The sequence below is a fragment of the Castor canadensis genome, chromosome 15 (assembly GCF_047511655.1).
Source record: "Castor canadensis chromosome 15, mCasCan1.hap1v2, whole genome shotgun sequence".
Classification (NCBI taxonomy): domain Eukaryota; kingdom Metazoa; phylum Chordata; class Mammalia; order Rodentia; family Castoridae; genus Castor; species Castor canadensis.
This window is the reverse complement of record NC_133400.1, coordinates 70,314,101-70,339,989: the sequence shown is the minus strand read 5'-3', so window position 1 is coordinate 70,339,989 and position 25,889 is coordinate 70,314,101. Positions and strand designations below refer to the sequence as shown.

Here is a 25,889-nt window from a genome sequence, read left to right as displayed (position 1 = left end):
AAACTCACGCAGTATGGAACTCCATATTTATTTGGGTTTTAAGCATTATTCAAATGAATTTTAGAGAGGTCACACATTTTCCAGCATTTAATGACACATCAGAATGAACACACCATTCAGTGATTTTATGGGTCTCCTCACCATGTTGTCCTTTTCCATCAGGGCAAGTCCCTTGACCCTGGCTGCTGCCTGAGGGACAATTTCAGTAGGGATGTTTAAGGAGCTTTAATTCAGTACTTAGGACACACATTAGGAAGTCTTTCTTGTCTTTCTCTGAACTTGTCACCTCATTTCTCTTGTCATGTTCATTCTTACCTTGTTCCTCAGACCTGCAAATTGATTGTAGTCTTTATCCCAGGTTTTGAAGACTTCTCTTAATCATATGTCTACTATCACCCTCTACTGAGAGGCAGGTTGCCTGGATCTCCATAGTCTTCTCCACCTGCCCAACAGATAGAGACCTCTGCTTTACCATACTTAATGTCAGGCCTTGTGACTCAGACAGGCTTCCGTATATTCATTTATGCACATTTGCTCACTTGTTCATCAAGCACTTGAGTGCCTACTCTGAGTCAAGGGTGTTTTAGAAATCAGAGATGAAAAATATAAATAAATACAGATAGCGATGTGATGCTTTCCTTCCACTGGCACATAGTCTAGTGGATGGACAGTAACTTGCTGATGTATACCTGTAATACTGACTAAATCTGAACTCTAGGGTGATGACTTATAACAGGGCATCCTAAATCCTCTTGCTCATTTTGCTAGTTGCTTGCCTTAGTGGTTATATGAAGACTATTCCATGGTTTGTTGACTTTTCTTTTCCCTTGTTTGACCAGATCTGCCTTTATTTCACAATGCCTGCCTTTTCTTTATCAGGTCTTAGTTCTGCATACATTGTTCCTTCTGCTGCAGTTAGCACTGTTAGGTCTATTTGTGTCACAAGCTATATCCAATGCTTTAATATGTTAATTCTATAGGTGCTTTGTTAGTGCAGAAAAACCAGTTTAGGAACAACAACAACAACAAATATATATATATATTTATTTGTTTGTTTGTTTATATATTTATTTATAGGTATTCGTTAAGCATATGCCACACCAGTGTGGTTCTGCTGTATTTTAAGTGTTGAACTTCATAAGAATTTATTCATAGTCATTTTCCTTTTCAGAGAGAAAAACCAAGAAAGACTATTAGCATTCACAAATAAAGATCATGTCCCAAATTCTTAGAAATTTTCCCAGTCTTCAGACTGTTATGAAAGTGAAGTTTCCTTAAGAAAAGAAAAGAAAACAACAATAGCAGAACAAAATGTGGTGCCAAAATGAAGATATATGACACTCAAAAGTGTATCTCAACCAAGGTGACAAACAATTTTACTCTATGGTTCCTGGGGTAATTAGCAAATAGTAGAAGCTATAGTAGGGAAATCCAAGGCAACCAAGATTCTCCCACATATTAAAAATTTGCTACAATGTGACAAAACAAATGCTCAGGATGATTTTTAAGTGGGCCAACTGGTCTAGGATTATAAGGGAATTTGCTCTTGTGGATGAGCAGCATATGAATGTTATCCCAGCTCTTTCTCAAAATGTGGTTCCCAGCATGCCTCCCAGGAGTGGCATTTGAGTGAGACTCTAGTGTATTATTATAAAGTGGAGAGGAAGTAATACACTAACTAGACTCCTTTTTTAAAACTTCTCAGCATTAAACACTTGGCATAATGCCAAACATCCAGATGAAAACTGAAGAAAAACAAAAACAACCTTCCAGATGTTTTCCCTAAGTAAAAGAATAGGGATTACTGTTCTTACTCTTTTCTGGGGGTGTGAGGGTACAACAACTCATGTGGCCTAAAAGAACAAGAACAAGATGAAATGCCAGGGTCAAAATGGCCATGTTAACTGCTTAATAGGAAGACAGCATGGTTGACAGGACAGCATAAAGTAATAAATCACTAAATCCTTACAGTGATGGGTATAGTAGATTGATGTTTTAGTCCAAATTTCTCATCCTTCTCTCCATCTGTGCTTTTAGTTATTAACCCATATAAAACCTTGTATCTTTCCCTGTTATCTTTTCATACTCTCCCTACGATGGACAGAGAGTACTTCCTTGATTGTTGTCGTAGAGTTCACCATGTGACTTATTTTGGCCAACAGGACATTAGCAGACTTCATGGGGAGCCTCCAAATGTGCTTGCATAGTTGAGCTTTTTCATTTGCACTTGTACTGTTGACACGAGAAAGATTTCTTCATGAAGTCCACCGATGCAAGAAAAATGAAAGACCCCTGGGACAGATCTGGCCCCAATCTGCAGCATAGAGTCAAGTTCAACCAGACCAGCCAATTCCAAGACGATTACAAGATGTGTGAGAGAGAATAAATAATTGTGTTTGAAGCCAGTGACTTTGGGAGTAGCTTGTTGCATAGAATTATTAAATAGCTGGCCTGTAGTATAGAACCAAAGCACATTGGAATTGAATAGATGTCTATAAGAAGCAAATTTCCATCTGAACCTACCTTGCTTTATTTCATTGCCTAAGCTGCTCCATTTTTGCGCCATTTTGCCTCTTGAATCTGTCTTAATATTCTCTGTCCAGTTTCTTGAAAATGCTAATCACTTTGATACCTCAAGGATTTTTTGCACATGCTACTTTCTTTCCCTGTGCTACATACCACAACTTCACTAACCTCCTCAATGTCTTAACAGACATTCAGCCAAAGGATACCTTTGTCTTCAGGGTCATAGAGGAGAATTTTAAAGTATATTGACCTGCAGATCAGTAAAAATGGCTCTATTAATGCAAAAAACACTTTATATAATTTCTTTTAAATTTGAGCATGATCTAAATGAACATATATGCAAGAGTATAGTCTTGTGATAAAATTGCAGAGAACCTTGATAAAGCACTATTTTGAGCTAACTGGCCAGATTTTGAAGCTTTCTATGATGAAAATTAAGGGAAAAAAATTTTAAAATAAATTAATTTACTCTAGTTTATTGAGATAAAATATTGACATGTGACTAAGGCCTGGATTCTTATATTTAAACTTCACAGTACTATGTATATGTAGAAAATAGACATAATTACTAAAATAATCATAAAGCAAATAGGTTATGTGTTTGCCAGTTAAACTTGACATCCTTAAGCAAAAATGTAGGCTATTGTAATTTAGAAGAATTTGATACCACTAGGGTTTTTTAAGTACAAATTTGATATTATCTTTTAACTAGAAAATTCCTGTAACATTATTAAGCTGTGGTTTAATTGTAAGGTGGTGAAATAGGTGTGTGTGGGGGTGGGGGGTGTATTTTCATGTGTTTGTTTTGGTGTGGGAAAATCTTACTACCATATTGCTGAAGATCGTTGGCTATAGATCCTGACTGCTGTACACTGGTTTCCTTGTCTGTAAAGTTGAAGGTTTTTCAGTGTACCTATTTTTTAATTGCATAATTAAATATATTTATAATGGACAACATAATATTTTGATACATGTATACTTCGTGAAGTGGCTAAATAAAGCTAATTAGCATATGCTTTATCTCCCATCCTTACCATTTTTTTTTCAATGAGAACATTTCAAGTCTACTCTTCGCAATTTTTAAGTATGCAACACTTCAGTTACACTTATCATTTTGTACAATAGATCTTTTTAATATATTCCTGCTGTCTAGTTGAAATTTCATTCTCTTTGTCCAATGTCTCCCCAATTCCTCTGTCTTCCTTCTGGCTCTGGTAACCACCATTCTACTCATTCCTTCTGCGAGTTTGAGTGCTAGATTTCATGTGAGCTTATTCAGTATTTGTCTTTATGGGCCTGGATTTTTGAGCATAGTATAATATTTTACAAGTTCATGAATGTTGTTGCAAATGACAGCATTTCCTACTTTTTAAAGATGGAATAGTATTCCCATTTTGTATATCTACATTTTCTTTATCAATCCATATATTGTTGGGCACTTAAGTTGATTCCATGTCTCAGCAATTTGAAATAGTACTGCAGTGAGCATGGGACTGTAGAAATCTCTTCTATATACTCATTGCGCTTCCTTTGGATATATACAGTACTGGCATTACTGGATCTTATGGTGGTTCTATTTATAAAAATTGGGAAACTTTTAAGGGAACCTTTTTTTCATAATGGCTATACTAATTTACATTCTTCAAAATAGTGGACAAGAATTTTCTTTCCTCCACATACTTGGCCACAGTTATCTCTTAACTTTTTGATAAGTCATCTTAGCAGATGTGCAATGAATCTCATTGACTTTAACCTTTACTTCCTGTGGTGAGTGATGTTGAGCATTTTTCCATGTACTTATTGGTCATTTGCATGACTTCTTTGATAATTTCTTATTCATGTTTTTTGCCAAATTTTTAGTAAAGAATTGTTTTCTTAGTTGTTTGAGTTCCTTATATTTTAGATTTTAACTTCTTTTCAGAGACTAGTTTACAAATGTATTCGCTCATTCCATAAATTTTCTCTTTATTCTATTAATTATTTTCTTTGCTATGCAGAATCCTTTTAGTTTGATTCATCACTTCTGTTGCCTGTTACTTTGGAATCATATCCAAAAAAATCATTGCCCAAAACCAGTGTCGTAGAGAATTTTACATACATTTTCTTCACATAGTTTTATAGTTGAAGTTCTGGGTTTAAGTCTTTAATCCATTTTCAGTTGACTTTTGTATGTGGTGCAAAAATGAGGATCCAGTTTTATTCTAAAGGTGAATATCCTGCTTCTTCCAGCACCATTTATAGAAGAGCCATGTCTTTTGTTTTCTAATAGCTTGAGTGTAATGACTTGGTATTGACTTATTTGGATTGAATCTTATTGGAGACCTTTAGCAACTTGTAGACTTCCCCAGATTTGGAAAAGTTCTTCCAATTACTTTTTGTGTGTGTGTGTTTTGGTACTGGGGCCTTCACATTGAGCCACTCTAACCAGCCCTATTTTTGTGAAGGGTTTTTTCAAGATAGGGTCTTGCGAACTATTTGCCCAGGCTGGCTTTGAACCGTAATCCTTCTGATCTCTGCCTCCTGAGTAGGTAGGATTGCAGGTGTGAGCCATCGATGCCTGGCTTCCAATTACTTATTTAAATTAACTTTCTGTCCCTTTCTTCATTTTTTAATTCTCTAATTCAAATATTTGCTTTGTTAACGGTTTGCCACATATCCCATAAGCTTTCTTCATTCATTTTCATTCTTTTTTCGTTTCAGTCTGTATACTTTCAAATAACCTATCTCTGAGTTCACACATTCCTTCCTCTGTTTGGTGATTTCTGCTGTTGATGCTTTCTAGTGAATTTTTCATTTCATTTCTTATAGTTACAGCTTCAAAACTTCTGTGGGTTTTTTTTTTAATAATTTCAATCTGTTAATTTTCTAATTTGTTCACAGTGTTTCTACTTTTGTTGAATTATTTCACTATATTTCCTTGAAGTTTGCTGTACTTCCTCAAAACTTTTATTTTTAATTCTTTGTCAAGTAGTTCATTTATGTCCTTTTCTCTGGAGTCCTTTTGGTGATACGTTGCCTTGGTTTTTGATGTTTCTTCTAAGTTGATGTCTGTACACTTAGGGGTTGATGTGAGGGTGTGAAATTAGTGGACTACAGTGCTTCTGAACCAGTCAGGATGCAGCTCTGTATGTAGTCTCCTTACTCTTCTGTCAGCTGAATCAGCGTTGATGAAGAGTTCAAGTGTCCCTATGGATGCCTGCAGTTGTAGTTGGAATTCTTGAGATCTTTAGTAATGATATCTGCTAAGGTCCTCCTAATCTTTGTCTCCCAGCAAAAATGTTATAGCTGAAGGAATCTCTCGTGGCTTTGGATCTGTTTGTGGATTCACTTACAGTAATGGGAGCCCATATGGAAACATCACAGGGCATCTAGGAACTATAATTCTAGGATTCAGGGTGGTAATGGTACCAGTGCCTGGAACACAGACGTGCCAGTTGTTGTTGCATTGATAATCATGCCAGGCATGGTGCTTGTCAAGCATCCAGGGAGCTGAAAATATGTAGATTATGTAGCATAGATATGCACAGAGTTATAAACACTCCAGGTTCAGGCAGACTCTAGTTCTCTATGCCTGTTGAGCTGATTCCCGGAGCACAAGCACACTTAGAGAGACCTTGGCTTCAAGGCCCAGAATACAAACTAACTTACTATCCCAATGACTCTAACACTGAAACATGGGCAGACAGATGCAAACAGAGCTTGGGTCTGGAATGCAATCACTCATGGGGCAGCCATGACTCGGGGATGAGGGCACATTGGGGTTTGGGCGAGATGATGGTTCTGATTCTAAGGTAAATCAACAGCAGCTATTTCTTGAACTGGGGGAGGTGTGAAATTTTGTTTTCCTCTCTGGGATTCCCAAGTGGGAATGATTGTCCCCCATCATGATTCCTACCGAGTGGCTGATTCCAATAGTGCCTGCCATCTTTCTTTGTTCCCAGCTATTTCCTGGGGTCTCAGTGTGCTGATCTATAAGTAATCCTCTCTGTGTACATTTTCTCTGTAGTTGCTTCACTGTGTTCTTGCAGTTTATTTAATATGTTCTTGACTCCTTTCAGGACTGTTTTGATTTGTGGATAGTTATCTATATATTTCTGTGTATGCAGGGACAAAGATGGTTATTTCGTTCTCTGTCATCTTTGTCTAAGATTACTTATTCTGTGACATACGGTTTATAAGAGAGTAAATAGAAAGGGTTTAAATCAATATCTGTCCATTTTAAGAGTTATGTAACTATTAACTTTTATTTTGTGTATTCTTTTATCCATGAAATGGTTTGCTAATTTCTTTCACTAAGGTGTTTAGAAAGTCAGACATAGGATTAAGCTCTGCTAACTCAATAGTGAACAAGATAATAGGGTCCCTAAACTCTCAGGGAATGAGAAGATGACTGATACGTAAAATTTATCCAGTATTTTGTAAATACTGCAAGTAAAGCATAACCTGGGGACCTAGAGAATGAGCTCCTGGGAAACACTAATCCTCATGTTTAAGGGTACCAATAAGAATAAAACAATTATCTTTGCTTTAAGATTCCCATACATATCTAATAGTGGACAAGAGTTTATTCTTCAAATTGACTGCTCTCCTAAACTGTAGTCTGGGCAGTGAGACAGAATTATTTATGTTCTCTTTATTTTTCAAATGGTATGTGAGTTCAGCCATCCCCTCTATCTGTATGGCTTTGACAAATACTGACCTCTTCATTACTACTTTCCCACTGTAAAATGGAAGCGATAACAGCTACCTGGCAAAGGTATTGAAAGGTTGACAGATATCACATGTAAATCATCTAAAGCTCCCTTCATATTTGCAGCTCCCTCTCATTTGAAGTAAGCACCAAGAGTCATCTAATCTGGAGTCTCACACAGGGTCATTTCTCAGGCAGCTGCTACATGGATGGTAACAGAGGAAGACGTTCTCAGGTCTAGTTCTGTATTTTGGAAGGCTCTCTCTCTTTTGGTGCCTCTGACATTTTTCACATGATTCACACTGAGACCTCTAGGTTAAGAAAGACACCATATTATGCTATAGAGCACAGATAAACTTCTCTTCTAGAGAAGTTCTCTTCTAGAGATGTATACAGTAAGGAGAGCAGTCTGTTCTTCCACCATTAATATCACTTCATGGGCTAATAAAACTTTTATTTAACATATCCCTTGGTGTAGGCTATTATTTAAATACAGATCACTACAACTGTTCAAATCTGTTAAGCATACTAAGATATGAGGATTTCTGTCTTATGTTTCTGTGGATTAATGCCTTTGCAAGGACTCTTATCTCTATAATAAAAGGAAAGGGAAAGCCTGACTGGCTTATTTCAGCATTTAACAAGATATTTAAAAAGATTTTAGAAAATTTGCAATTAAGTACAAATGAACACCTTTTAAAAATAAATTGTAGGACCAATTGAATAAAAAGCGAAAAGACAACACACAAAGTAGAAGAAAATATCTGCAAGCCACATATCTGATAAAGGTCTAGTATCAGTAATACGAAAAATCTTACAAGCCAAACTAAAATGGCAAATAACACACTTAATAATCGAACAAAGGAATTGAATAAGCATTTCTCCACAGAAGATACTGAAATGGTTGATACACTGGGTGAGGTCACTCATGGGTATAATCCCAGACCCTAGGAAGGTGGGCAAAAATATGATAGGCCACCTGAAAAAATAACTAAAGTAAATAAGGGCTCGAGGCATGGCTCAAGTAGCAGAGCACCTGCTTAATAAGCATGAGGCCTTGAATTTGAACAACAGGGCTAAATTAAAAAGAAAGTAAAGATCAATAGCAAATGAAAAGATGCTCAATATTGTAAGCCTTCTAGGAAATACAAATCAAAACTAGAATGAGCAACCAATTCACATCTGGCAGGATGACTTGAAAAGAATGAATTGACAAAAAAAGAAATTCAAATGGCCAAAAAACACATGAAAGAATGCTCGCCATCTCTAGCAATAAAGGAAATGCAAATTAAAACCGCACTAAGATTCCACTTCACCCCTGTTAGAATAGCCATCATTAGCAACACCACTAACAACAGGTGTTGGCGAGGAGGCAGGGAAAAAGGAACCCTCTTACACTGTTGGTGGGAATGTACACTAGTACAACCACTCTGGAAAAAAATTTGGAGGCTACTTAAAAAGCTAAACATTGATATACCATATGATCCAGCAATACCACTCTTGCGGATATACCCAAAAGAATGTGACACAGGTTACTCCAGAGGCACCTGCACACCCATGTTTATTGCAGCACTATTCACAATAGCCAAGTTATGGAAACAGCCAAAGTGCCCCACTACTGACGAATGGATAAAGAAAATGTGGTATTTATACACAATGGAATTTTATGCAGCCATGAAAAAGAATGAAATGTTATCGTTCGCAGGTAAATGGATGGAATTGGAGAAACTCATTCTGAGTGAGGTTAGCCTGGCCCAAAAGACCAAAAATCGTATGTTCTCCCTCATATGCGGACATTAGATCAAGGGCAAACACAACAAGGGGATTGGACTTTGATCACATGATAAAGCAAGAGCACACAAGGAAGGTATGAGGATAGGTAAGACACCCAAAAAACTAGATAGCATTTGTTGCCCTCAATGCAGAGAAACTAAAGCAGATACTTTAAAGGAACTGAGGCCAATAGGAGAAGGGGACCAGGAACTAGAGAAAAGGTTAGATCAAGAAGAATTAACCTAGAAGGTAACATACATGGACAGGAAATTAATGTGAGTCAACTCCTTGTATAGCTATCCTTATCTCAACTAGCAAAAACCCTTGTTCCTTCCTATTATTGCTTCTACTCTCTCTTCAACAAAATTAGAGATAAGGGCAGAATAGTTTCTGCCTGGTAGTGAGGGGGTAGGGGGGAGAGGGAGGGGGTGGAGAGGTAAGGGAGGGTGCGGGGGGGAAGGTGGGAGAAGTGACCCGAACATTGTGTGCATATATGAATGAAATAAAAATTAAAAAAAAGAAAAGAATGAGTTGGTGAAGATGTGACAAAATTGTGACCCTCAGATACTAATGTGGGATGTGAAATGGCACAACTACCAGAGAAAACAGTTTTAGCTCCTTAAAGTTAAATTATATCATCCAAAAATTCCACCCAAGAGAAATGAAAATATATATTCACTAAAAATCTTGTATATGGATGTTCATAGGAGCATTATTCATAATAGCCAAAATTGAAAGCAATCTAAATTCCCATGAAATGATGAATAAACAAAATATGGTATAATCATGCAATGGAATATTATTCAGCCATAAGAAGAATGAAAAACATATATGCTACAATGTGGATGAGCATCAAAAACATTATACTAAGAAGTTAGACACAAATGGTCATATATTGTATAACTGTTTGCATGAAGTCTCCAGGATAGACAAATCAGTGGAGATGCAAAGTAGATTAGTGGTTGCCAGGGGCTGGAGGAGAGTACAGAGTCTCATTAGGGGATGATAAAAGTATTCTGGAATAGATAGTAGTGACAATTGCACAACCTTGTGAATAAATACTAAAAAGCATTCAATTGTGCATTTGAAATGGTGATTTCATTACATGTGAATTATATCTCAATTTTTAAACTACAAGACATTGCTAAGGAATTCTTTGGCTAATGTGTGTTATAAATCTCTGAGATATCAATACAGAATTTCATGATTTCCATCTTATTTGGAACACTTTTTCATAAAGTAACCATGTAAGAATTGCTACAGGAAATATTTCTCTATTGAATCCATCCCTAATAATATTCATACCCAAGCATCCAGTACTTGGAGTAGATGGTTTGCCTTAAATGATTCATCACTGTTGATTCTAGATCACTGTTTCTTCATTTTCTTTTGGCCCTGTTGACAGTATTTTGCTTCTTTATACATTAAGCTTTTGTTGCCCTGACTTTAATTGCTCCCAATGCAAGAAACAAAAAGTTAAAAACCTCTTTTAAAGATAAGGTAGGATTAGGATTCACTTTAGGATTAAAGTGAGCAAAAAGTAAGATGATTGTAACAGGACATACGGACTTTACAAAGAGCATTTTTTATTCTGCTAAGGCTATCATGCACAAAGCATGACTTTTTGACTGTGTTAAGTCATTCCAACAAGATTGGTGTTCAGGTTAGATTTATTACTCTGGAGAGAATTGTTACAGTGTCATGAAGATATTTATGACAATGGATCTCATGGATATACAATAACACACACTGGTATCTCTACCATACTAATCAGAAAAACCCTGGCTGCTTTATGTCATAATTATAGAAAAAAGCAATTACTGACCCATACTTTCTTTATCTTAGTTATAAACATAGTTATAAAATAAACACACATAGTTATAAAATAAGTATGTGTGTCAAGGCTAGGAAAATGACATAACCACACACCAGAAAGTTTGTCTTAATATCTATGATAAATTTTCAGAATATAAAAAATACTGAATTATAAAAATGAATGGAGAGAAGGGGGAAAAGGAGCAGAGTGGGAGAAAAGAGGGATAGAAGGTTGAAAGGAGGAGGAAGCAGTTGCACAAGAACAAAAACAGCAATATGTCTTCAACATCTCTCCTTCATCATCTGACTCTATCATGAGCATTCATTTAATTATATGAACAACTCATATGTTTGTGGGCAAGTAGAATTTCTAATTCTGTTTTGCATTATTGATTATTTTGTTTTCTATTTGCTAATAGCTCTAGCTAGCTATTAGCTAGTGTAAATTCTAAACATGTCGAATACCAGGAAAGAACCCCACTGGTGATGTGGAAAGCAAGGCCCCATATCATGTGAACCACATGTATTCCTTTAGATAGAGTACAAAAAAAAACCTGTGAAGATTAACATTAAATCTTTTTCCATGCTCACAAACTTGTGGGCAAAAATTGGAATAAAATGTGCTACTACTAAATAAGAAATGTCTATCTTCTGGCTATGTGTGAGTGAATGACCAAGAAAATATATTTTCTAATAAAAAGGGACTTAGAGCCAAAAGTGTATGTCACATCCTAAGCATGCCTTCCATTTTCCCCATCTTATAAGTTACTCTCAGATAGAAACCTGGTTGCTTCAAGTGGAGCTATCACCCTTACAGTTGATATTCCTTAAGGAATACCTGAAGCTGGCCTCATCGTGATTGTCTAGAAAAAAAGGGATTTTTCCTCTTCTGATTTCCTCTCACAATGATGGTCTAAATGCCCTTCTGACACAAATCTAATGTAGTACACACTTTACTGTGTTGTTTTGAATGATCTTATCATTTAGTGTTCAACCTTTTATATCTGTATATCCTGCTCCCCAAATGGCACTACGATTTCTTTGAAAACAGAGCTCATATTCTGTGTCTTGCTATGTTTGCATAGCATCAAATGTAGTATAGTAAATGCACAGAAAACTAAACATTTCCCTTTGATTTAGAGAGACTTATTCCCACAGAATAAGTAGTAAAATACCAAAAAAATGTTGAATGACCTTATTATTTATTCATCAGATTCCATGCAGTACTCACTAGGTACCGGCACCAATGTGTTAATATGCTTGAAAAATAAACTGACGTAATCTTTGTAGCAACCACCTTAGATAAATTCTAGTGCTGTCGCATCCATTTATTAATTGGCATTATTGCCAATTAATAAGCAGTAGCAGATCCAGAATTCAGACCCGGGTGCTCTGGCTATAGAATTTCTACTTGCATCAGTCCCTGTATTCTGCTTCTTCAGATGGCTGTGCCTTGCTGACTACTGTATTTTCTCTTTACCTCATAGAAGTCTTGGTTAGGACTTATCCTATACTGTTAATCCATGGAATTTTTGGTGAAGTCTTTTGGAGAAGTTTGTTTCTCATTCAAAATGGAACACATTGGAAAGAACATTCCAAGTAACCTTACCCTCTGTTTTGTCAAATCCTCGCTAACAGTTACCATTACTGTTTCAATACTCCTAAACTTTTACAGCACAACTTAATCACAATGCTGCCTACCATGTTCCTTTTTAATTGCTGTTTAGTCTTGAGGATAAACATGCCAATTCTACTTTATTTTCCTCTCTTCTATCCTAGTTATAAATACAGTGTTGATACCTTTTGATGGAAAATAGGACACTAAGAACTTCTATCTTGGCATCAGTTTTAGGCTGGATAAGAACAGACCTGCATCAGGCTCTTTCTTTCTCTACATTGCAGCTGTGATGAGAAATAATAATTACACCCTCAGCCTGCCACCAGAAGCTACTCAGCAGCTCCAGCCAAGCTGTCCTGAGCAGGAGTTTACCCTGAGGATCTGCATCTATTAAAAGAAGCCTTTTAACATCTATTCCACACTAATAAACAAAGATCTTTTTAAAGACAGAGGGACAGCCCTATGTGAAATCGCCATCTCATTCTCCTTAGTCTATCCACCAGTCACAGGATGCCTTTCTCTGTTTCCAATTGTCAGAGCATCTGTATAATGTGAGTAGATTAGACATGAGCCAGGGTAAAAAAGGGCTAAAGATGGGAGAGTCATTGTGGAGAAAACCTTTTAGCATGAACCCCCTGTTGAGGGAAGGAGAGAGAAACAATCAAAGAGTTCACAAAAAGCCAAGTCTTCTCTAAGAGGACATGTAAAGGACAAAGATTTCTATATTGAAATATCTGAGCAATTCTCAATCTGGTGTGGAGAGCAGAAGACTAGCACAATGCCTTTATTTATGCAGGCCAACCTATTATGCTTAACAGCATTAGATATACATTTAGGGCCAACAAGTTATATTGGCTATTAACCCTAAAGACTATGTGGAAGAAACAGAATTCACATGAAGCTCTTGCCCAGACAAGACATGTTTTTGGTACTTTTTAAAGGCTAGTTATCTCTAATAATTACCGGTGTCGATGGTTTTCAAAAATCTGATGTTGTCTAAAATTGCTAATGGCAATTGACCCCCTTAACTTGAAATCTCTGCCCTCTATGTAATGTGCACAGGGCGTAAGGTTAAGGATCAACATGGAAACACATCCTATTCATTCTACAAACACTTACTGACCACATATCATGGCTGGTAAGGGAATGAGTCATAGATGGTTCTTTGGAAACTTCTCTCATTATCTAGTAGACAGAACAAGGAGCATGAACAGCTAGTCATAATACAATGTCAAAAGTGGTATGTCATAGACTAGGTTCCCAGGGTGAAGTAGAGGATGAATGTGCACCTCAATCTTAGAAGACAGGGTGAATTTAGTATTAGTGGGTATATTCCTACCATGGAATTCCTGCCTAGAAATTGTGCTATTAATATTTTATCATATTTAATATACAGCCCTTATTATCACATTTGCCATTGTGATTCTGTCATTAACACTGTTGTTCAGAATTCAGGTGGAACAATTGCCAACAAAACCTCAGTTATTCAAAGATTAAAAATGGGCCAACCTCATTACACAATATTTTTATGTTGTGAGAACAACCATCTCTCCCACCTATTTTTTCCTCTCTGATTATTCTCACCTTATTTCTTTGTTTACTTCTATAGCTTCTCTCTCTCTTTCTCTCTCTCTCTCTCTCTCTCTCTCACACACACACACACACACACACAACACTGCAGTGATTATACCTGCAACATGTCCTTTAAATAATTGGTGAACATAAAAAAGATAAATTGAGAAAGAGAGGGTCAACAGGGCTGTCAAAATTTTAGAGAAAATACTTTTGGAGATAGAAAATAATAGCTGTATTTGTATTCCATTTCCCAAAAGTTTTGGCTGTTGTGTTTATGTAAAACAAAAAAAAAGTCCAAGCTATAATTGCCATTATTGTCCCTGGCAAAATGAAGAGGCCAAGCAGAGACAGAAACCAAGGAAAATAGGGTAGGTACAGGAAATAAATAAGTTTAGTTTATAATCCAAAAAGCCAATTGCCAGGCACTGTTCTAAGTCTTTTATGTGCATTGAGACATTTAATCCTCACAAGTGCCTTATATGGTATACACTATTATATCATCTTTATCTTACAGATGATAAAATAGAAGCATGGAAAGATCCAGCATTACACCCAAGGTTGGGCAGCAAAGAGAAGATCTGAAGCCAGGTAGGCTGGCTCTGGAGTCTGAGCAGAAAAGAGCTACACCACATTCTAGGTGCTACACGTTGTCGAGGATCACTAATAGGACCCCACACACAGCATGTCATAGGGGAACTGAAACCTTCATCAATGAAGGGAGCCTAGATCAAAGCCAGAGAAAGGGCTTGTGTTCTGTCATGGGGAATTCCAGATAATTCTACCAAAAACCTTTGTCCTCACCCAGGGCCGGTTTTGATACTTGAATTTATTTTGTTTTGCTATTGGCAAATGTTACTATTGCCTTTACTCTTAGAAGGTTCCAGCTAGGCTTTGACAGCACTACATTGTAAAATCAACTATATAACAGGGGAAGGAGAGGACCTGCCAAGAAACAGTGAAATTCCAAAGGAAAGGAACTTGCTGGAATTAAGGATTTAATACCAGAGATGTTTAATCACCTATTTTTTCCTAAATACATGAGATGCTTCATAAAATCAGCTTAGAATTAAGAAAACCAAAGGAATACTTTTGAGTATCACCCCATCTCATAATTTTCATAAAATAGGCATTTTTTTTACTGTCTCCCTCAAATCTTGGCAAAATTATTTCTCAAGAGAATTCTTTCTATTTTTTGGAAATCTAGAATAATTAGAAAGCTTGTCTCTATATTGAATAAACTTAAAACAACATTTAGAACTGTAGAAAGTAATTGTAAGAGCTCAACAAATGTAACCTTTAATATCATTATAACTAATTATGGGCAGTTTTGATTAGATGGCCCCATATAGACATACTTCATGTGTTCAGAAAAATTTTAGAGGGTGTGTGTGTGTGTGTGTGTGTGTGTGTGTGTGTGTGTTGAATGTTGACACACCCTAATATTAATGAGCTTTTATTCTTAAGGAAAACTGAGCAACACACAGAAGAAATTGGTCATTGCTGGGTGACAGATGCTACAATCAAGTTCCTTCTAATTAACCAATATCAAAATCCACTCATTCATAAACTGTCACTATTATCAGCAGGACAAATATGTGTCTCAAGCATAATGTTGAAAATATGCCAGTCAGTAATGCTCTTCTAATACAGTCTTAGCTTGACCGACCAAGCAATTCAGAGCAGATGGAACCCAAATTATACCCATCAGGACCAGTGGGATCTCAGACCAGGAATCAGAGCTGCACAATGCGTAACATCTCGAAGGTTTATTGAGGAGAAAAGAAGACATTTTGCAAAGGAATTTGACATCCTTCACAAGAAGAAGCTACAAGGGGACAAAGAAGAATGATTGGCATTGACTGAAGTCCAAATGCAGCGCTATTGTCTGATGATACAACAGAAATAACCCTGGAGTCTGAATTATTTATCACTAGTCCTTCTGTGCTCTGGCAGCCCCAACTAGCTTTGCGAGGCAATGATACTTATTGTATTAGTTGCTACAGAATCAGGCAAACAAACTGCTATTCTTAAAACTAGTCTGGAAAATACTAATTTCAGTTTGAAGAAAGAATTTTTAAATTGCTGTCAGGCATGTGTTTTTTTTTTTTTTTTATTCATATGTGCATACAAGGCTTGGTTCATTTCTCCCCCCTGCCCCCACCCCCTCCCTTACCACCCACTCCACCCCCTCTCGCTCCCCCCCCTCAATACCCAGCAGAAACTATTTTGCCCTTATCTCTAATTTTGTTGTAGAGAGAGTATAAGCAATAATAGGAAGGAACAAGGGGTTTTGCTGGTTGAGATAAGGATAGCTATACAGGGCATTGACTCACATTGATTTCCTGTGCGTGGCTGTTACCTTCTAGGTTAATTCTTTTTGATCTAACCTTTTCTCTAGTTCCTGGTCCCCTTTTCCTATTGGCCTCAGTTGCTTTAAGGTATCTGCTTTAGTTTCTCTGCATTAAGGGCAACAAATGCTAGCTAGTTTTTTAGGTGTCTTACCTATCCTCACCCCTCCCTTGTGTGCTCTCGCTTTTATCATGTGCTCATAGTCCAATCCCCTTGTTGTGTTTGCCCTTGATCTAATGTCCACATATGAGGGAGAACATATGATTTTTGGTCTTTTGGGCCAGGCTAACCTCACTCAGAATGATGTTCTCCAATTCCATCCATTTACCAGCGAATGATAACATTTCGTTCTTCTTCATGGCTGCATAAAATTCCATTGTGTATAGATACCACATTTTCTTAATCCATTTGTCAGTGCTGGGGCATCTTGGCTGTTTCCATAACTTGGCTATTGTGAATAGTGCCGCAGTAAACATGGATGTGCAGGTGCCTCTGGAGTAACAGTCTTTTGGGTATATCCCCAAGAGTGGTATTGCTGGATCAAATGGTAGATCGATGTCCAGCTTTTTAAGTAGCCTCCAAATTTTTTTCCAGAGTGGTTGTACTAGTCTACATTCCCACCAACAGTGTAAGAGGGTTCCTTTTTCCCCGCATCCTCGCCAACACCTGTTGTTGGTGGTGTTGCTGATGATGGCTATTCTAACAGGGGTGAGGTGGAATCTTAGTGTGGTTTTAATTTGCATTTCCTTTATTGCTAGAGATGGTGAGCATTTTTTCATGTGTTTTCTGGCCATTTGAATTTCTTCTTTTGAGAAAGTTCTGTTTAGTTCACCTGCCCATTTCTTTATTGGTTCATTAGTTTTGGGAGAATTTAGTTTTTTAAGTTCAGGCATGTGTTTGAAGTAGAAAAGAAAACATTGTTTTCTAGAAAGCATTATTTCATTGTCATTGCAATGAGCAATTCTGATATTTTTTTCCCTTCTGCCTAGGGGCTACCTTTTGTCACAATATACTTTACATCCCACCACTGACAAATGGATTAAGAAAATGTGGTATCTATACACAATGGAATTTTGTGCAGCCATGAAGAAGAACGAAATGTTATCATTCGCTGGTAAATGGATGGAATTGGAGAACATCATTCTGAGTGAGGTTAGCCTGGCCCAAAAGACCAAAAATCCTATGTTCTCCCTCATATGTGGACATTAGATCAAGGGCAAACACAACAATGGGATTGGACTATGAGCACATGATAAAAGCGAGAGCACACAAGGGAGGGGTGAGGATAGGTAAGACACCTAAAAAACTAGCTAGCATTTGTTGCCCTTAACTCAGAGAAACTAAAGCAGATACCTTAAAAGCAACTGAGGCCAATAGGAAAAGGGAAACAGGTACTAGAGAAAAGGTTAGATCAAAAAGAATTAACCTAGAAGGTAACACCCACGCACAGAAATCAATGTGAGTCAATGCCCTGTATAGCTATCCTTATCTCAACCAGCAAAAACCCTTGTCCCTTCCTGTTATTGTTTTTACTCTCTCTACAACAAAATTAGAAATAAGGGCAAAATAGTTTCTGCTGGGTATTGGGGGGGGAGAGGGAGGGGGGTGGAGTGGGTGGTAAGGGAGGGGGTGGTGGCAGGGGGGAGAAATGAACCAAGCCTTGTATGCACATATGAATAATAAAAAAAGAAAAAAAACCAATATACTTTACATATTAAATAGGGGAAATAAAATTAGTAACTGTACAAAAGAATATGTTTTTTATACAAAGGGGCATTCATGCTCAGAGTTTACATGCATTTAAATAGATACTTAACCTTTACATTAAGGCTTTTTCTAGTGAAAAAAAAATCATCTTGTGCCTTATTCTTTTCCCTTGCTTTCCAAATCAAAGGTGTCTATATAGACATGCAGAAGTATAGATTCATTTTTAAATAGTGGTATTTTGGAAAGTCTACATCACTGTAATAAAGCTGAAATGTTGCTGGCAAAATCTGCCTAAGTATTGACCTTGTGTGCCAGAAATGCCACAATTCGGTTTTCACTATTTGGGGTTTTTGACTAATTATTTTTCAATTTGAGCCTGCCCTGTTATTAATATACCAACAAATGTCATTTATTGGGTTAGACAGCAAGCTATACGTGATGTCTTGCAAAGTTAGTATTACCAAATTCCACTTAGGAGTCAAGGACAAGAAAACTAAGAGAAGTTAAATAAGCAGCTTATGCTGCCTCTGGACAGGAAGTAAACCATGAGGCTGGAATTCCCACACACATTGGTTGTTTCCATAGCCAATGATTTTGCACCACATCATTGTCTAAAAGAGCCTCTCAATCATGTGTCTTCTGTGTTGAGAAGAACATTCTCTACCCTCACCATTTAATGTTAGTCACATAACACAGAAGGCTACTGGGCACTTGAAATGTGGCTGGTACTACTGAGAAGGCAAAGTTTTACTTCAATTTAATTTTAGTTAACTTAAATGTAAAACAGCCACAAGTGCATAGTTACTATTGTACTAGACAGCACTACCTGAAACAAACAGGAATGTAAAAGTCAGAAAATACCTTAATATACTGAGCAAGGGTGACCCTTGGACCAAATGATCTTTGATTCCATGTTGCACTTTTTTTTTTCCAGTGAAATTCATTCATTCTTGGCTGTAGGCCTCATGACAAGTTTCTTTCAACTTAGAGGGATAAGCATCTAGGAGGCACCCTACTCCTGCCATTGCCTCTGTTTAAGTCTGCAAGCAGATCTGGCTTAGTCTGCTCATCTCCTATTTGCACCCAGGCTCACAGTCCCCATCCACCACCATTCTTTTCTCCTGTGTGTTAGAATAATATATATATATATAAAGATTGACTGCCTGCACCACTAGTTTTCAAAATGGCAAGGGGAAAACACTTCAGAACTCCCTAAAAAAATGATCACTTCTTCTTCAAAAGATTCTTAAATATTATCTACTAACACCAGCTGAACATGAGCTTTTAGACCTTGGAACTTCATGATAAGAGTAATAATTATTTCTCAGTATCTACTTGTCAAAAATCCATCTTATTTAATTATCACCCAAGTCCTACGAGGTAGGATTAAATACAATATACTCTCCATTTTCCACACGAGGAAGTTGTCTGATTAACCTCAGGATCCTACACTCTTCCTACCTTTCCACTCTGTGATTAGCTCCCAAATTTGCAGCTGCTTCTACCTTCTGCTACATGTTCAGTTTGGTTATGGGACATGTATCCAGCATGTAAAGAGAAGCAAGAAGGCAAACATCAACATAAGAGAAGTGCTTATAGAACTCAGTCTTATCTAGATCAGTGTTGGTAGAAGAAGGAAAATGTGTAAAAGTTAAAACCCAATGGAACTTATTATTGGATAAAAATGAAATCCGATTACTGCTAAAGATAAACTGCTGAGCTTACATTAATGACAATAAGATTAATAGAAAGATGAGATTTGATTAACTACTTAGGATCATCTATCAAGAGTTCATGTGTTAAACTCAATTCTGTTAGGTAAGGAAGAAAACAACATATATCCTAGCAGTACATTTGTGGATCACTTGAGATTAAATCCAATAGTCTAGGAAAATGCTTTCTCAAAAGACCTGCAATAATGAGGAAGAAAGCAAACAAATTTTCTTCAGCCTACCACTTAGTTCTTAAATTTATCTATCTGAAGCTGAACCAGGAACAAACTTACATTTGCATTTGAATTGACTATAAGGAGGAAGATGTTATCAAGAAATTGTGTCTCAGCCTTTAGCATTTCTTTTTTCGTAAGAAAGAAAAATATGGAAGCAATTTGTCTCTGGGTTTTAAGCACCAGAGGACCTACAGATCCTTTTCCTCACTTAATGTTTTACGTACAGAATGTTATTTAATGTCAAGTGGGGTGTGTGTGTGTGTGTGAATATACATTTTTCATTCTGAGTCTCATCCTCATGCTCCCTAAAAACCAAAGATAATAAGCACATTTAAAAAATTGAGAGTCAGATAGTAAAAGATCCTAGGTCAATTTTCCCATATAACTTTCTTTGCATGGGTATGAAATTATGCTACCTGTTTCTTGATCTCATAGAGTACATTTCAAAGTGTATGGTTTTTTCCTTTGATCCTAATTTCCTGAATGTGATAAGAAGCCATTTCCAAGCACTATTGCCATGTTTTCTCTCAGTGCTTGTGACAATGATTTCCCTACATACCAACTAATCTTATTTTTCTCAAAAGTCTATATTCAACCACATGGCTGTGTCTGGTTATTGCTCTGCACCCTTCTTCACATGTAAAGTCTCCTTGTCTGGGAGCCCAGGGTCTGTCTAGGGAGCTATTGCGAATGAAGATAAATTGACATTTTGCCTAGGGAGCCTTGGTCAGAAATGCAATTTTCAAGAAGATGGTGACTAGCATCCAAAAGTACTCACATCAATGAAACCTGGCAGGTGTCACCAAGAACACAGATCCTGGGCAAGGAGAAATTAGAGCCTCTCATGTCCCTACTCATCTGTGATTTCCTAATTGTAGTTGTTGGCTTTAATTGATGCTGGTGCCATTTTTGATCAGGTGCGGCTGTCTTGAGTGTCTTGCATTTCTAGAGGGCTTGACATTCTGAGAGCCACAGCATGTTCGGATCAAATTTGCTTTCAACATCCCATGTTCAAGAATTCTCTTCTTGAAAGCCATCAGTGAAAACAGCCTGGCACACTGTGTGTGCCTCGCAGGATGCCATTGAAGACCATCTTCCTTAGGGCAGTATGAATTGCATGGAGTGTGGTATCATGCCTTCACTAAATGTTTTTCCTGGTTTGAGTGAGACAAAGGTAATTTGGGGTTACAAACAAAATTCTACTTTAATGGCAGAATTACACTATGATTTTAGATGCAGCATGAAAGCAGCCCATCTGGCCTTTTTTATTGATCTTAGATTGTGGTTAAGCAGGGGAATTTATCCTCAAAGCCATTGGTTTTTTTAAGAAGCATAAATACATAGCTCATGAAATATACTGCTCTATCAACCATGGGTGACCCTCTGTTGAAGACTTAGACAATTCACAAGACTCAGGGCAGTGATTTTCATCCTTTCTCTGTTCCAAGAGTTTATGGATGAGCACTTCTTTAGCATTGAAAGCATCACAGTTGAAATGAAAAGGCTGCTGTGTTACAATGATAGTCCCCATAGGCCTTGATTCGACATTTTTAATATTATGTTGGAAATATATAGAACAATAGATACAAAGATCAGGAACAATAAAATCTATTACCAATTTATTATCATCATCACTTTTATATTACCAACATCATTACATAAACTATTGCATTGCATATTTCATTTATCTTAATAAGAAATATCTACCTGTCTTTGTCCTATATCTAATATAAATATGTAACATACCTTTTGATATTTTGATTCAAACTTATTTGAGATTTTTTAGTGTGTAAGCAGTCATGATAACTTTTTTTAGTACTTGTTCATGTCACAATAATTATAGGTGTTACACACTCTTCTTTTCTAGGACTAAGTAGATATTTTATGAATCTGTAAAGTAACAATGGTTTAGCATCCAGATAAGAAAAGTGTGTAAATACAGAATATTCCTCACCTGAAAGAATAGATAGGAACTGTGGATAGATAGTTTGGTATGCTTGACCAATTCTCCTAGAAAGAATAATCTGGCTAACATGGTATCAATGACATCTCTTGTATGACTGAAGTCTACAAACATCTTTTGATTTAAGGAATGGCTCCCATTCGTGATCACCATGGATGCCCTTGTATTAGGTCAATGATTGTTTCTGTAGAACTTCAAACTCTTTGCTCTGATGTCTCTTCATCTCCAACATTAAGTTGCTCTCAGAGACATTCCCCCCTATGTTAGTCAACTGTCCATTGGTACAAAAGCCTAAATCGATTTATAAAGAAGAAAGGCTTTTTCTTGTCTTTCTTTGAAATTTTTTTGGCAGTACTGGGGTTTAAACTCAGGGCTTCATACCTTCTAGACAGGTTCTCAACCACTTGGGCCATACCTCCAGCCCCAGGAAGAAAGATTTATGTTGGCTCATGGTTTCAGAGATATCAATCCATAGTCACTTGTCCCCATTGCTTTTTGTGTTCTGTGGTGAAACAGAATCGTTGCAGGGGGCACATGGGGGAGCACAGCTGTTTACTTCATGGCAGCCAGGTAGCAAAGAAAAGGAGAGACACGCGGATAAGACGTCCCAATATCCCTTTCATGGACATATCCCCAACTACCCAATTTCCTTCCACTAGGGGCCACTTCTTAAATTTCTGTCACCTCTGAAAAGTGCCACAGCCTGGCACCCAAGGCTTTAGGACATGATCTTCTGGGGATATGTAAGATTCAAGCCATAATATCTCTTCCTTTCCTTCCTTAGGAAACTCAATTGGAACTAGTAAAGTCCCTCCACAAAGAGGTTTCCAAGAGATAATGGAAGAACTGGATGGCATGTTTAAAAGGTAAATAGTGACAATCTTAGAGATACGTTTAGTTGTGGAAATCAGGTCTCCTAACTTTACAGTTTAGAATAGAAATAAATGGGAAAATATAAGGGTTTTATGCCTTTCCAAATAGTGTCCATTGTCCTCTCTGCCTTCAGCTAAGGTAAAAACACAGTGTACCAAGATATTAAATCTATATTCACTTTGCAGTTGAGCAGAAAGAGAGAAATACTTTAGGGAGTAAATGGTATCCAAGAAAGAACCTCATTACTTATCTGTGGAGACAAATGAGTCTTCTGATATGACAGCTGGTGGATCCAGATGTGTATTCCAAACCCTTTTTGAATATAGGGGGCCCATGTTCCTTGAATATCCTTATTTATTTATCCTTATTTCTTTTGCAGCATTATGTTTTGACATTTAAAAATATACATACACAAAAATGAATTATAAAAATATGAGATAAAAAATTGGCATGCATAGAAGCCCTGATACTTTGGTGCTACAAATATATGCATCACTTTGTGTGCACTTGGAGTATGCACACTGTGCACAATTTCGAGCACTGATTCTTAAATCATTTCATACCAATGGAGCCTCCTTTAACTTTGAGTATTTCATATTGCGCTATTACGTATTTAATCTGTAGACAATGCTTGATGTACAATGATTGCTGGTAACTGACATAATTATTTTTTATTCCAAATGGTTTGATATCACAGACTTATCCATAAGTCTTTTATTTCTTTCCTGGTGATACCAATAATTAATTAATAATTAATATTTTATCATTTAACTTGTATAACAGACAAGTTTTTCTCTTGCAAAAAATAAAATGACATATTTCTAAGTAGAATGCAAAGATTCCGACCACTGCAGTCTGGAAGGAACATGAGGTAAGGTATTACTATGGTGACTCTCAAAGTGTTTCATGTCCCAGCCCATAATAGAGCAGATTCCTTTAGAAATTTCCTAGACAACAGGGAAATAGCAGAGCCCAAAGCAAGGAGAGGATAATGTGTGAAGAAACTCAGAGGAATAAATAAGGACCTCAGTGGATTTTGCCAACCCTGAATAAGGTGAGCAGAAAAACAGTATGAGGGACACACAACGTTGTGCCCAGCCAAGTTCTTAAACTGGAGAAATGAAGGAGGGACAGGAATCAGAGCAGTGAGTGTTTGTGGTAGTGCTGATTTAGAAGAGATACAGAGGAGTTTTCTTGGGTTATGCAATGTTCTTTTTTTTCCCTTAATTTTATTAGAATATATTTATTTACAAGGGGATTCATTGCAACAATCACAAATAGGCTTACGTTGTACATTCATTAGATTACCCCATCATCTTCCCTTCAACCCTCTTCCTGCACCACTTAAAACGATTACAAGAGGCTTCATTGTTCTATTTCCTATATCTATGTGAAGCCCATCAACCCTCACCTTCATCTCCTCCATGGAATGTTCTTTCTTGATTCAATGTTATATAGGCATAAAAATATTTCAAAATATACAGGATTGTACTCTTAAAGTCTGTGCATTATGTAGAATTTAAATTATGGCTCGGTGCTCAGTAAACACCTAGCCAAAGCAAGCAAACAAAACAGGCATGTAAAAGACTGAAAAATATATAAATGAAAAGTCTAGAAAGCAAAAGTGAGAAGCTGGGCATGGTGGCACATGTGTGTAATCCCAGGATTTGGGAGGCTGAGCAGATTGATTGTGAGTTGGAGGCCAGTCTGAGCTACATAGCAAGACCCCATCTCAAAAAACTTAGCAAAATGGAAGAAAAATAGATCAGTTGGTACACATGAAATTTCTTAAGCACCATTTTGCTGTGTTAAAACTTTTCCTTTGCTGTCATAGACAAGCAGCCTTTGATTTTAGAGCGACATGTTTTCCATTTTGAAGAAACCATATTAGTAGTTCGAGAGACCCTATCTTGAACACACCCACCCACCCACCCACCCACCCGGCTGATGGAGTGGCTCAAGGTGTAGGCCCTGAGTTCAAGCCCTAGTATCACAAAAAAAAAGAAACCATATTAGGACAGTAGGAAACCATTGTACTGATAGTAGGATATCAGTGCTCTTTCCAGCATTTGTGACATGTGTGTTTAAGACAGACAACGAGCCTTGCCTTGTTAGTGATGACAAGTCAAGAGAAATGACAAGTTTTTAAAAGACTGTTTGGTAATTTATCCTTAACTTCTCACAGCTTTTCTGTGCTACAAATTAAATCTTTAATGATAAAAAATATATAAAATCTGCGGGTTATTGCCAACATGTCAAACTCTTTACTCAGTGCTTTAAATACATTATTTCATTTAAGCTTGATGTGAGCATTTAACTTTTATTACCCTTTTTACTGATGAGGAAGCTAAAAGTTTGGGAGGTAATTCAACAAAGTTCCCAGCTGGTGGCCTTATAGCCTTATAGCATAAAATCCATTCTCTAAAATGTTGTATTTTGAGTTGTTGAGTAAAGAAGGATGAAGAAAATACAGTGCCCATATTCATAAAGTACACACAGCAGAAACCAAACAAACTTCCTGCTCCTGTGTATAGTTTCCATCATGATTACCTATATGGTGCTTTGGGATGACCAACCTCTACTTAATAGAAACACCAGGTAAACCAGTCCTTGATCTTTTTAAAATACATCTATAAATGATGTACAAAATGATGAGTTATATCTCTGATGCACACTCATCTCCTGTAAAACCACTCTGCATGCCTTAACTTTCTTATTCCTAAAAGACAAATATTCTGAATATTTACTCACAGTCCTTTGCATTTATTAGAGTTGTTATTGCTATTAAAATTATTATAAGTATTAAGCTTGAGAAAAGTACTGAAACATGAGTGTAAAAATACAGGTAGTTTTTAGTCCATTGAAACCTATAACACCTGCTTTGTAGAATCTCAATCCAGGGAAGTCACTCAGATGTAGCATTTATATGTAATCAATGAATCAATAAGAAAGAATGAAAAACTCATTACAAACTGGTGACTAACAGGCATTTAACAAAAGAGGATATTAATAAAAAAGGTACTCCTCCTTAATTATCAGGAAAATGAGTTCA

At 36.9% G+C, this 25,889-nt stretch overlaps 3 protein-coding genes across 4 annotated transcripts in view; 1 reads left to right on the top strand and 2 right to left on the bottom strand.

Annotated features, from left to right (window-relative positions):
• Positions 1-25,889, bottom strand: part of LOC109677561 (cyclin-Y-like) — a 344,091-nt gene that overhangs the window by 53,899 nt on the left and 264,303 nt on the right. The gene's annotated exons all lie outside the window — the stretch shown is intronic.
• LOC109678662 (centrosomal protein of 295 kDa-like) overlaps positions 1-25,889 on the bottom strand; it is a 381,166-nt gene that overhangs the window by 120,072 nt on the left and 235,205 nt on the right. The gene's annotated exons all lie outside the window — the stretch shown is intronic.
• The window catches only part of LOC141417501 (neutral amino acid uniporter 4-like), a 126,366-nt gene that overhangs the window by 84,174 nt on the left and 16,303 nt on the right, over positions 1-25,889 (top strand). The window contains exons 7-8 of the mRNA XM_074056439.1: positions 17,336-17,498; positions 22,749-22,830. Coding sequence (XP_073912540.1) covers positions 17,336-17,498; positions 22,749-22,802 — 217 coding nt within the window. The 3' untranslated portion in view covers positions 22,803-22,830. The remainder of the gene's footprint in view (positions 1-17,335; positions 17,499-22,748; positions 22,831-25,889) is intronic.